A 12,034-nucleotide genomic window follows, 5' to 3' on the forward strand; every position below is an offset into this window, starting at 1 on the left:
TCAAGAGCAGACATCCCCGTTTTGTTCCTGATCTCAGTGGGAATTCTTTCAGCTTTTCACCACTGAGAGTGATGTTAGCTCTGGGTTTGGCATATATGGCCTTTATTATGTTGAGGTAAGTTCCCTCTATGCCCATTTTCTGAAGGGTTTTTATCAGAAATGGGTGTTGGATTTTGGTCAAAGGTTTTTTCTGCATCTGTTGAGAGGATCATATGGTTTTTACTATTCAATTTGTTAATGTGGTGTATCACACTGATTGATTTGCGGATATTGAAAAATCCTTACATCCCTGGGATAAATCCCACTTGATCATGATGTACAATCCTTTTAATGTACTGTTGGATTCAGTTTGCTAGTATTTTGTTGAGGATTTTTGCATCTATGTTCATCAGTGAAATTGGCCTGTAATTTTCTGTTTGTTTTTTTTTTTGTGGTATCTTTGTCTGGTTTTGGTATCGGGGTGATGGTGGCCTCATAAAATGAGTTTGGGAGTGTTTCTTCCTCTGCAATTTTCTGGAATAGTTTCAGAAGGATAGGTGATAGCTCTTCTCTAAATGTTTGATAGAATTTGCCTGTGAAGCCGTCTAGTCCTAGACTTTCATTTGTTGGAAGTTTTTTAATCATAGTTTCAATTTCAGTACTTGTGATTGGTCCATTCATCTTTTCTATTTCATCTTGGTTTAGTCTTGGAAGATGGTACTTTTCTAAGAATTTGTCCATTTCTTCTGGGTTTTCCGTTTTATTGGTGTATAGTTGCATATACTAGTCTCTTATGATCCTTTGTATTACTATGGTGTCCATTGTTCCTTCTCCTTTTTCATTTCTAATTTTATTGATTTGAGTCCTCTCTTTTTTTCTTGATAAGTCTGGCTAAGGGTATATCAATTTTGTTGATCTTTTCCAAGAACCAGCTTTAAGTTTCATTGATTTTTTTCTATGGTTTTCCTCATTTCTATTTCATTGATTTATGCTCTGATTTCTATGATTTCTTTCCTTCTACTCACTTTAGGTCTTGTCTGTTCTCTCTCAAGCTGCTTTAGATGTAAAGTTAGCTTGTTTATTTGAGCTTTTTCTTATTTCCTGAGGTGGGCTTGTCTTGCTATAAACTTTCCTCTTAGAACAGCTTTTGCTGCATCCCATAGGTTTTGGAGTATGGTATCTTTGTTGTCATTTGCTTCTAGGTATTTTTTAATTTCTTCTTTGATTTCTTCAGTGATCCATTGGTTGTTTGGTAGCATGTTGTTGAGTCTCCACGTGTTTGTGTTTTTTGCAGTTTTTTTCTTGTTGTTGATGTCCAGCCATATAGCATTGTGGTTGAAAAAGATGCTTGATGTGATTTCAATTTTCTTAAAGTTACCAAGGTTTGATTTGTAGTCCAGGATGTGATCAATCTTAGAGAATATTCCATGTGCACTTGAGAAGAATGTGTATTCTGCTGCTTTTGGATGGAATGTCCTATAAATGTCTATTAAGTCCAACTGGTCTAATGCTTCATTCAGGGCCTGTGTTTCCTTATTGATTTTCTGTCTGGATGATCTGTCCATTGCTGTAAGTGGGGTGTTAAAAGTCCTCCACTATTATTGTGTTATTGTCAATTTGTCCTTTTAAGGTTATTAGCAGTTGCCTTATATATTGTGATGAACCTATGATGGGTGCATAGATATTTAAAGTTGTTATATCTTCTTCTTGGATTGATTCTTTGATCATTATGCAGTGACCTTCCTTGTCCCTTAAAATATCCTTCATTTTAAAGTCTATTTTGTCTGATATGAATATTGCTACTCCAGCTTTCTATTGATTCCCCTTTGCATGGAATATTTTCTTCCATCCTCTCACTTTCAATTTGTATGTGTCCCTAGAAGTGAAGCGGGTCTCTTGAAGACAGCGTATATATGGGTCTTGTTTTTGTATCCATTCAGCCAGTCTATGTCTTTTGGTTGGGGCGTTTAGTCCATTAACATTTAAGGTAATTATTGATATGTATGTTCTTTTTTTTTTTTTTTTTTGGTCATTGTTGTTGTTGCTATTTCTTGGGCCGCACCGCTACAACGGGAACTCCTTTTTTTTTTTTTTTTTTTTTTTTTTTTTGCTATTTCTTGGGCCGCTCCCGCGGCATATGGAGGTTCCCAGGCTAGGGATCAAATCGGAGCTGTAGCCACCGGCCTACGCCAGAGCCACAGCAACGCAGGATCCGAGCCGCGTCTGCAACCTACACCACAGCTCACGGCAACGCCGGATCGTTAACCCACTGAGCAAGAGCAGGGACCGAACCCGCAACCTTATGGTTCCCTGTCGGATTCGTTAACCACTGCGCCACGACGGGAACTCCCTGATATGTATGTTCTTAATGCCATTTTATGAATTGCTTTGGACTTGTTTTTGTTGCTCTTTTTTCTTCCTTTCTTCTCTTGTTTTCTCCTTTTGTGGTTTGATGACTCTCTTTAGTGTTGTATTTGAGTTGATTTTTCTTATTTGTGTATCAATTGTAGATTTTTAGTTTGCAGTTACTCTGAAGTTTTGATATAAGAGTCTCTCTATATATGAGACTGTTGTAAATTGTTGGTCTCTTAACTGTAGGTCCATCTCCAGTGTCCTGCATTTGTACCCTCCTCTTCTCACGATTTCTGATTTTGGTGGCATAATTGTGTGTGGATGATTTCATATCTTTACTGTATATATACCTTTACTGGTGAGCCTTGTCATTTGTGGTATTTTTGCTTCTGGTTGTGGCCTTTTCTTTTCTGCCTAGAGAAGTTCCTTTAGTATTTGTTGTAAAGCTGGTTGAGTATCACTGAATTCTCTTATCTTTTGTTTATCTGTAAAGCTTTTTGTTTCTCCTTCAAATCTGAATGAGAGCCTAGCTGGGTAAAGTAATCTTGGCTGGAGGATTTTTCCTTTCATCATGTTAAGTATATCCTGCCACTCCCTTCTGGTCTGCAGAGTTTCTGCTGAAAAAAGCTGCCAATAGCCTTATTGGGGTTCCCTTGTATGTTACTTGTTTCTTTTCCCTAGCTGCTTTCAATATTTTCTCTTTGTCTTTATTCTTGGTCAGTTTGATTAACATGTGTCTTGAGGTGTTCCTCCTTGGGTTTATTTTATATGGTACTCGTCATGCTTCCTGGATTTGAGTGAGTGGTTCCTTTCCCATGTTAGGGAAGTTTTCAGCTGTTATCTCTTTGAATATTTTTTCTGTCCCTTTCTCTCTCTCTTCTCCTTCTAGCACCCCTATAATATGGATGTTGGTGCGTTTAACATTGTCCCAGAGTTCTCTGAGACTCTCTTCATTTGTTTTCAACCTTTTTTCTTATTTCTGTTCTGCACCCTTGATTTCTGCTAATCTGTCCTCCACCTCGCTTATTCGTTCTTCTACCTCCTGTATTCTGCTGTTGGCTGTATCTAGTGAATTTTTTATTTCAGTTATTGTATTTCGCATCACTTCTTGTTTAAGTTTTATATCTTGTATCTCTTTGGTCAGTGTTTCCTGTAAATTATCCATCTTTGCCTCCAGTTTGTTTTCAATGTCTTGCATCATCTTCAGCATCAACAGTCTAAAGTCTTTTTCCTGGAGGCTGAAAATCTCCTGATTACTTAGCTGTTTTTCTGGGGTTCTTCTTTTCTCCCTTCTCTGAGTTATAGTTCTCTGTCTTTTCATTTTTACAGGTTTTTGTTATGGTGACCTTACAGATAATAGAGTCTTACAGATAATAGAGAAATAAGAGCCTCTCTTACTTCTGGTGTCTGCCCCCCTTGTGGCTGAAGTTGGTACAGGGGCTTGCTGTAGGCTTCCTGATGGGAGGGACTGGTGGCTGCCCACTGGTAGGTGGAGCTGATTCTAATCCCTCTGGTGGGTTAGGCTTTGTCTCTGGGCGAGATTAGAGGTGGCTGTGTGCCTGGAGGTCTTTAGGCAGCCTGTTTACTAATGGGTGGGGCTGTGATCCCACCTGGATTGTTGTTTGGCCTGGGCCTTCTCAGCACTGAAGAGTGGGGCCAGATTTTCCCAAAATGGCCACCTCCAGAGAAAGGCATGCTGATGAATATTCCCAAGAGCTTTGCTTCCATGTCCTTCCCCCACAACAAGCCACATTCACCCCCTGTTTTCCCAGGATGTCCTCCAAGAACTGCAGTCAGGTCTGACCCAGATTCCTATGGAGACTTTGCTTTTCCCTGGGACCCAGTGCACGTGAAAATCTGTGTGCGTCTTTAAGAATGGGGTCTCCATTTCCCCCAGTCCCGTGGAGCCCCACTGGCTTTCAATGCCAGATGCTCCAGGGGCTCTTTCTCCCAATGCCAGATCCCCAGGCGTGGGGACTTGATGCGGGGCTCAGAACTCTCACTCCTGTAGGTGAGTCTCTGTGAACCAGTTAGTTTCCAGTCTGTGGGGCTTCCCACCCAGGAGGTATGGGGTTGCTTATATAGCATAATCACCCCTCCCACATATTGATGTGCCCTCCTCTTTGTCTTCTGGAGAAGGATATCTTTTTGAAAGTTTTCAGTCCATTTGGTTGAAGATTGCTCAGCCTTTGGTTGTAATTTTGTTATTTTTAGGAGAGAAGTTGAGCTCCAGCACTTCTATTCCACCATCTTAATCCCCAGCAATTATTTTCTTAATTTGTATTTCAGTTTTGAAATAAACAAACACAGAAGATATTTTAATTTTAAAGATATTGTTCAAATTCCTTAAAGTATTTCACATATAAATAAAAATTGTGCTTACTTAAACAAACGCATTCGGAGTTCCCATAGTGGCACAGTGGTTAACGAATCCAACTAGGAACCATGAGGTTGAGGGTTTGATCCCTGGCCTTGCTTAGTGGGTTAAGGATCCAGCATTGCCGTGAGTTGTGGTGTAGGTCGCAGACGTGGCTGGGATCCCACATTGCTGTGGCTCTGGCATAGGCTGGGGTCTACAGTTCTGATTAGACCCCTAGCCTGGAACCTCCATATGCCACGGGAAGCAGCCCTAGAAAAGGAAAAAAAAAAAAAAAAAAGGCAAAAAACCAAAAGAGTTCTACTTCTCACTTCATGCTCTGCCTCACAGTTTTCTTTTCTTTCTTTCTTTCTTTCTTTTTTTTTTTGTCTTTTTAGAGCTGTGCCTGTGGCATATTGATGTTCCCAGGCTAGGGGTTGAATCAAATCTATAGCTGCTGGCCTATGCCGCAGCCACAGCCACATCAGAGCTGAGCTGCACCTGTGACCTACACCACAGCTCATGGCAATGCCGAATCCCTAACCCACTGAGTGAGGCCAGGGAATGAACCTGCATCCTCATGGATGCTGGTCAGATTCATTTTCAATGAGCCACCACTGGAACTCCACAGTTTTCGATTTTAAACACAGAACAAGCCTCCAGGTTGTCCTAAAGAATGACAGCATAGGAGGAACTCAGGGTCTTGGTTTTTTGTTTGTTTATTTTTTGTTTATTTGTTTGTTTGTTTTTGTACCCAGTGGGCTATTCATTTTTTATTTTGAATTTACTGTTTATATACAGGAATGTGTCATATCACAGGGTTTGGGGACACAGATTGCACCTGGAGTGAGCACCTGGGTGAATGCACCTGAGTGGATAGCATCTGAGTGAATGATTCTGAACAGCTAGGAACTTACCCTAGAAACACACAAGTGGAAAGCGAGCAGGATGCCCTTTAGCAGATAAACGGATAAACCGTGGTATATCCATGCAATAGAATATTATTCAGTGAGGAAAAGAAATGAGCTATCAAGCCATGAGAAGACATGGAGAAATTTTAAATGCATTTTACCAAGGGTTCTAAGCCAATCTGAGAAGGGTACCTACTGTGTAATTCCAACTGTATGACATTCTGGAAAAGGAAAAACTGTGGTGACAGTAAAAAGGTCAGTAGTTGCCAGAGCCTTGGGGAGGGATTAAAAGGCAGAACACAGGATATTTTGGGGACAGTAAAACTATTATATTTGATATGGAACAGTGAATACATTGTATATTTGTCAAAATCCATAGAAAGTATAATGCAGAGAGGGAACCCTAATGTAAATGGTGGGTTTTAGTTAATAATAGTGTGTAATTACTGGTTCATCACTTGTAACAAATGTACCACACTAATGCAAGAAGTTAATAACAGCGGAAATGATGCACTCATTTTCTTCTGTAAGCCTAAAGACACTCTAAAAATAAAGTCTATTAAAAAAAAAAAAAAACACTTGTGTAGCCAAGTCTGCAGGTATCAAAGGCTGCCCAGATAACTGCGAGCTTTCTGAATTAACTGTTATGAGGAAAAGGATGGTTATAAAAGGAGAAGTCATGAAAATGTGCTAATTGGAAGTTCACATGTTTTAAAGCCCAACAGTAACCATTAACACTTGTTTGGAAATTAGACCAGCAAGAGATTTTTGAGGGAAGGATATTACTGATGTAGTTTAAAACTGCTGCTTGATGATGTTAAAATGGACATTGACTTTTGGGTTGTTGTACTGGTTTTAGAGTTCTGGTTTTGCCTGCCCTGGGGTGGACCCCACCAGCCCCTCCTTGGTCCACCACGGCCAACAAGCCAGCTGTTCTCCATCTCTGCACAACGGGTCACTGGATGCTGCATTTCGTCTCACAAGGTCTTGTTAACAGGCAGGAAAGGAGCTGTTTATTTTCTCATGACTTTTAAAAACTTTTTTTTTTTTTTTTTTTTTTTTTGCTTTTTAGGGCCACACTTGTGGCATACGGAGGTTCGCAGGCTAGGGGTCGAATTGGAGCTACAGCTGCTGGCCTACACCACAGCCACAGCAATGCAGGATCCTTAACCCACTGAGCAAGGCCAGGGATCGAACCTGCAACCTCATGGTTCCTAGTCGGACTTGTTTCCGCTGAGTCATGACAGGAACAACTAAAAACTTATTTTTGATGGACTTTGTTTTTTAGAGCAGTTTTAAGGTTCAGAGCAAACTAATCAGAAAGTAGAGAGTTCTCACGTACCCACCCCGCCACGTGAACACACAGTCTCCTTCGCTATAGACATCCAGCACCACAGTGATACTTTTTTTTTCTTTGCACGATTGATGAACCTGCAATGACACATCATTGTCCCTCAGAAATCTATAGTTAACTTTATTTATTTATTTTCGTTTTTTTTTTTTTTTTGTCTTTTTAGTTATATCTTGGACTGCTCCCGCGGCATATGGAGGTTCCCAGGCTAGGGGTCAAATCGGAGCTGTAGCCACCGGCCTACGCCAGAGCCACAGCAACGCGGGATCCGAGCCGCATCTGCAACCTACACCACAGCTCACGGCAACGCCGGATCGTTAACCCATTGAGCAAGCGCAGGGACCGAACCCGCGACCTCATGGTTCCTAGTCGGATTCGTTAACCACTGTGCCACGACGGGAACTCCTATTTTTGTATGTTTTTTTTAGGCTGCACCCTTGGCATATGCAGTTTCCCAGGCTAGGGGTCAAATTGGAGCTGAAGCCGCTGGCCTATTTCAGAGCCACAGCAATGCAGGATCCGAGCCTCGTCTGTGACCCACAGCTCATGGCAATGCTGGATCCTTAACTCACTGACAAGGCCAGGGATCAAACTTGCGTCCTCATGGATGCTAGTCGGTTTTGTTAACTGCTGAGCCATGACAGGAACTCCCAAAGTCTATAGTTACCTTTAGAATTCACTCTTGGAGCTGTAGGTCTGTGTGTTGGGACACATGTAAAGCAACATGTATCCACCATGCAGAGCAGTTCAGCTGACCTGAAATCCTCTACCTGTTCACCCTTCCCTCTTCCATAACCCTCGACAACCACTGATCTTTTTATTGTCATAGTTCTGCTCTTCCAGAATGTCATAGAGTTGGAATCACGCAGCCTTTTCGGATGGGCTTCTTTTACTTAGTGATACACATTTAAGTTTCCACTGTATCTTTCCATGGCTTGATTTCATTTCCTTTTCTCCCTGAATAATATTCATGACATGGATATTTTGCAATTTATTCCTTCCTTAGGCAGTGGCTGGCATGGGAAGAGTCATCACATGTGACTGACAGGTGTCACTTGGAGCAGAGGAGAGTCCAGCTTCCTGAAACTCAGGCTGTCTAATACATGAAAATATTCCTGAAGGGCTATTTAGCAGGGATGGAGTGGGGAAGTGGTGGTTGGGTAGGTAACCAACAATGTTTGCTCCAGGGACCACATCTTTTTTTTTTTTTTTTTTTTAAAGGAGATTTTTTTTTCCTTTCTGTAATATACTTCCTTTTAGAGAATCTGAATCATGCATAAAACTAAAATAAAACAAAACTTACCCATACGCCAACTTCTGGTGATTACTATTGTTAGCATTGCGTGGTAGCTCCTAGACTTTCCTATGTAGTTGTAGGGATGTACTTAATGAGACAGCAGATCAGGACTCTTCTTCCAGGTTTGGCTGGAAGGGGCCCCACATAGGAGGAGTTGTAGGACAGGCACTGTGGTTGAGAGCCAGTGAGATGGCCCACCTACAAGGAGGCCAAGAGGATTAGGAATGGAGAGTTGGGGGACTTTTGAAGGAGTTTCTTTGTAGCAAGCTGTGCTGTGAGTTCCAACCCCTTGGGCAGTAGCTGCTCTAACTCCAAAGGGGAGAGGTTCCCCTTTACCTCAAACCTGGTAAAATGGGCTTCAAGGAAACCCCTTGGGAAACCTGAGTCATGTCTCCTGGAGTTTGGGGGGTCCAGGAAGTGACGTATAACATAAATCTTTCAAATTGAGAAAACAGAGCAAAGGGAGCAAACAAACCAATAAATCAAAACAAAACTGCATTGGGAGCCAACTCCGCTTCTATAGATGGTGAGGGAAGTGATGCAGTCATGTTCCCTGTGGACTGTCTGGGCCATGCATGAGAGAGAGGTGGCTGGAGCTGCTTTGGATTTGGCTTGAGAGGACCATCCTTGGTGATGGGACCACAACCAAGGATAAGTATGACGGGGCTTAGGGGAGAGAGGTACTTACGTACAGTTTAAACCTTCAGAAGCTTCCTGGGGACCTCTCTCAGGTCTTACCTCTAATTCCCCAGGTTGCCTCAGGCTCCTTCCTAGGTCTCTTGACACCCTCCTGGTTGTCTGGTGTCCCCACCCAGTTCTTGTGAATACTCTTCTCCACCTCTTAAGATAAAAAGGTCCTGACTCTACACCTCCTCCTGTGTCTTCAGAACTCTGCCATGTCAGGCTTCAGCCAGATGTCAATAGGGTCTTCCTCTGCTCAGGATTTTGCTGGTTGAAAATTAGGATAGGACTTTGACAACAGAGGAAATGTTTAGAGTGTTTCTCCCAGAGCTGTGACACATGTTCTACTTACTTAAGGGCAAAACCACTTCATTACCATAAAACTCCCACAGGATAGATTCATGTGAGGAATGCCTTGCCACATGCTTTTTATTCTTTCCTTCTGGGAGGTTTATTAGATGTATGATAGGCCTTTTAACTCTGTCTTCTCTGTCTCTTACTCTTGCTTCTTTATTTTCCATCTTTAATCTCTCTGTGCTGCATTCCAGATGATTTCTTAAGACCTAACTTCTAGTTCACTAAATTTCTTTTCAGCCAGGTCTAATCTGCTGTTAACCCATCCATTAACATCCGTATTTGTTTTTGCAGATCTAGAATTTCTATTTTGTTTCTGAATTTACTACATCACATTTTATAGTTTCTAGTCCCCTGCCATTTCCCTCCCCCCAATCTGGCCTTTAAATATAGTATGCATAGGTTTTTTTTTTTTTTTTTAGCTTCCAAATGATAATACCAGTACTTCATGTACTTTTGGGTCTATTTCTACTGTCTATTTTTTCCTTGGTTTTTCTCATTGTTGTTGGAATAATATCTTGAAGCTTTGGATTCAAAATTCAGAAAGTTAGGAGTTCCCGTCATGGCACAGTGGTTAACGAATCCGACTGGGAACCATGAGGTTGCAGGTTCGATCCCTGCCCTTGCTCAGTGGCTTAATGATCCGGCATTGCCATGAGCTGTGGTGTAGGTTGCAGACGCGGCTCGGATCCTGCATTGCTATGGCTCTGGTGTAGGCCGGGGGCTACAGCTCCGACTCGACCCCTAGCCTGGGAACCTCCATATGCTGCGGGAGCAGCCCAAAGAAATAGCAAAAAGACAAAAAAAAAAAAAAAAAAAATCCAGAAAGTATTTTTTTTTCTTTTTTTTTTTTAGGAATGTACCCACACCATATGGAAGTTCCCAGGCTAGGGGCTGAATCAGAGCTGTAGCCACTGGCCTACACCCCAGCCACCTACACCACAGCTCATGGCAACACCAGATCCTTAACCCACTAAGCAAGGCCAGGGATTGAACCTGCATCCTCATGGATACTTGTTGGATTTATATCCATTGTGCCACAATGGGAAGTCCTAGAAATTATTTTCATTTGTTTCACACAAATGCTTGGGGATGTTACTATTCTGGGACAAACATGATTCACTCTCAAGGCTTGATGTTTCCTGGTAAGAAACCAGGTGCAAGTCTGTGCGAGGGCCGGTTTATGTGGGGTTCATTCCCTGCCTCCTTGGCACTCCTTCTAGGGTGTGACATTCCACTTCTGTGCAGGGTTCAGGTTTCAGAGTTCCCACCTGAGACAAGCTCTGAGTTTTCACCTCTTTTTCTTCCAGCCCTGAGGGGACACTCAGAGTCCAGCTCCTGGTCCATTGCCTCTTTCTCCTGGGTAAGCAAATGTCCTCTAGACAAGAGCAGTTTCATGGGCTGGGCTTCTCTCTCTGGATTCTTGTCTTCTCTCAGATCTTCGCCCAGCAGTTCCTCAGTAGTTTGTCATTTCTTTGTTTTCAAAAAGATGTTTGCCCAGTTTTCAGCTCACCTTCCTTTTGTTCTTTTCAGTAGAGAACTGGCCTGAATTACCTTGTCTGTTGTGACCAGGAGTTTACATGAAGAATGATTGACCATGACCTTCCTACTTGAGAAACAGTGACCCTGGACTATTCACCACAGGAGGCTTTGCTGCCTTCCTGGGCTTATTTTCATCACAAAGAGCCCCGTGTTGGCCGAGAACACATCTGTCCTAGTCATGGTGGGTGAGTAGTGCTATCTTCATAGAGTTACTCTCTTGGCTCAGTTTTTCTCCTGCCACAAGCAGAAGTAGCAATTGTCAAGGAGTTAGGAGGTTTGGGGTCCATCCTGGCTTTGCCACTTGCTTATTTCTTGCCATGGCTAAGGAAGTTACTCTTTCTTTTAGGTCTTTGCTTTTTTAAAAAAAGATAGTTTATCTGCAACATGGGATTAAGAATCAGATCTTCTAAGATTATCTGAGAAGATAATGCCTGAGTGCCTGAGACGATGCCAGACTTGCTGCTTGACACGTTGAGATGCTCAAAAAAGGGTTGAGGAATGTTAATCTGAACCAGTTTACATGGCTGTATTGATGTAGTTGCTACTACTAGAAAAATCTCCCAAAGAACAATAGCTTGAAAAAGAGTTTATGGAGTTCTCTGGTGGCTCAGTGGGTTAAGGATCTGGCGTTGTCACTGCTGTGGCTCGGTTCACTGTTGGGGTGCAGGTTCGGTCTCTGGCCAAGAAATTTCTTCATGCTGTGGGCTCAGCCAAAAAAACCCAAACCAAAACAATGAGTTTATTTCTCTCTCATGTATCAGACAACTGAAGGCAGGTAGTTCGGGGCTGAGGTGGTGACTCCTCCTTTGTCCGGGCCTCCGACACCTTCCATCCTACTGCTCCTTCAACCTTCATGCGAGGATGCTGCTCAGGCTCCATCTGCATCTCAGGCAGCAAGAGGAGGAGGGGCAGGAAAAGGCACCCCCTCCCATTCAAGGGGACTTCTTGATGGTTCCGCTCAACATGCTTTTGATCCCCTGGACCAGACTTTGTGTCTGGCTTGCACAGAACTGCGGGAGAAGTGGGAACACAGAAGCCCTGAGCTGGCTGGAACTCAGCTACTTGTAAGGTTCTTTTTCTTTTCTTTTTTTCTTTTTGTCTTTTCTAGGGCTGTACCCATGGCGTATGGAGGTTCCCAGGCTAGGGGTCTAATCGGAGCTGTAGCTGACGGCGTATGCCACAGCCACAGCAATGCCGGATCCTTAACCCAC

At 42.6% G+C, this 12,034-nt stretch overlaps 1 protein-coding gene across 7 annotated transcripts in view; it reads left to right on the forward strand.

The window, feature by feature from the left end:
• Positions 1 to 12,034, forward strand: part of GOLGA7B (golgin A7 family member B) — a 100,162-nt gene that overhangs the window by 22,359 nt on the left and 65,769 nt on the right. For 2 of the 7 annotated variants that reach the window (XM_021074425.1, XM_021074431.1), the window contains exons 1-2: positions 10,304 to 10,644; positions 10,815 to 11,004. Coding sequence is in view for 1 of the 7 variants with exons in the window: in XM_021074431.1 (XP_020930090.1) it covers positions 11,002 to 11,004 (3 nt within the window). In the remaining 6 variants the exon portion in view is untranslated. Of the gene's footprint in view, positions 1 to 10,303; positions 10,645 to 10,814; positions 11,009 to 12,034 lie in introns of those variants that run through there. The other 5 variants (XM_021074427.1, XM_021074429.1, XM_021074426.1 and 2 more) reach the window with 5 other exon arrangements.

Source organism: Sus scrofa, chromosome 14, assembly GCF_000003025.6.
Source record: "Sus scrofa isolate TJ Tabasco breed Duroc chromosome 14, Sscrofa11.1, whole genome shotgun sequence".
Lineage (NCBI taxonomy): Eukaryota > Metazoa > Chordata > Mammalia > Artiodactyla > Suidae > Sus > Sus scrofa.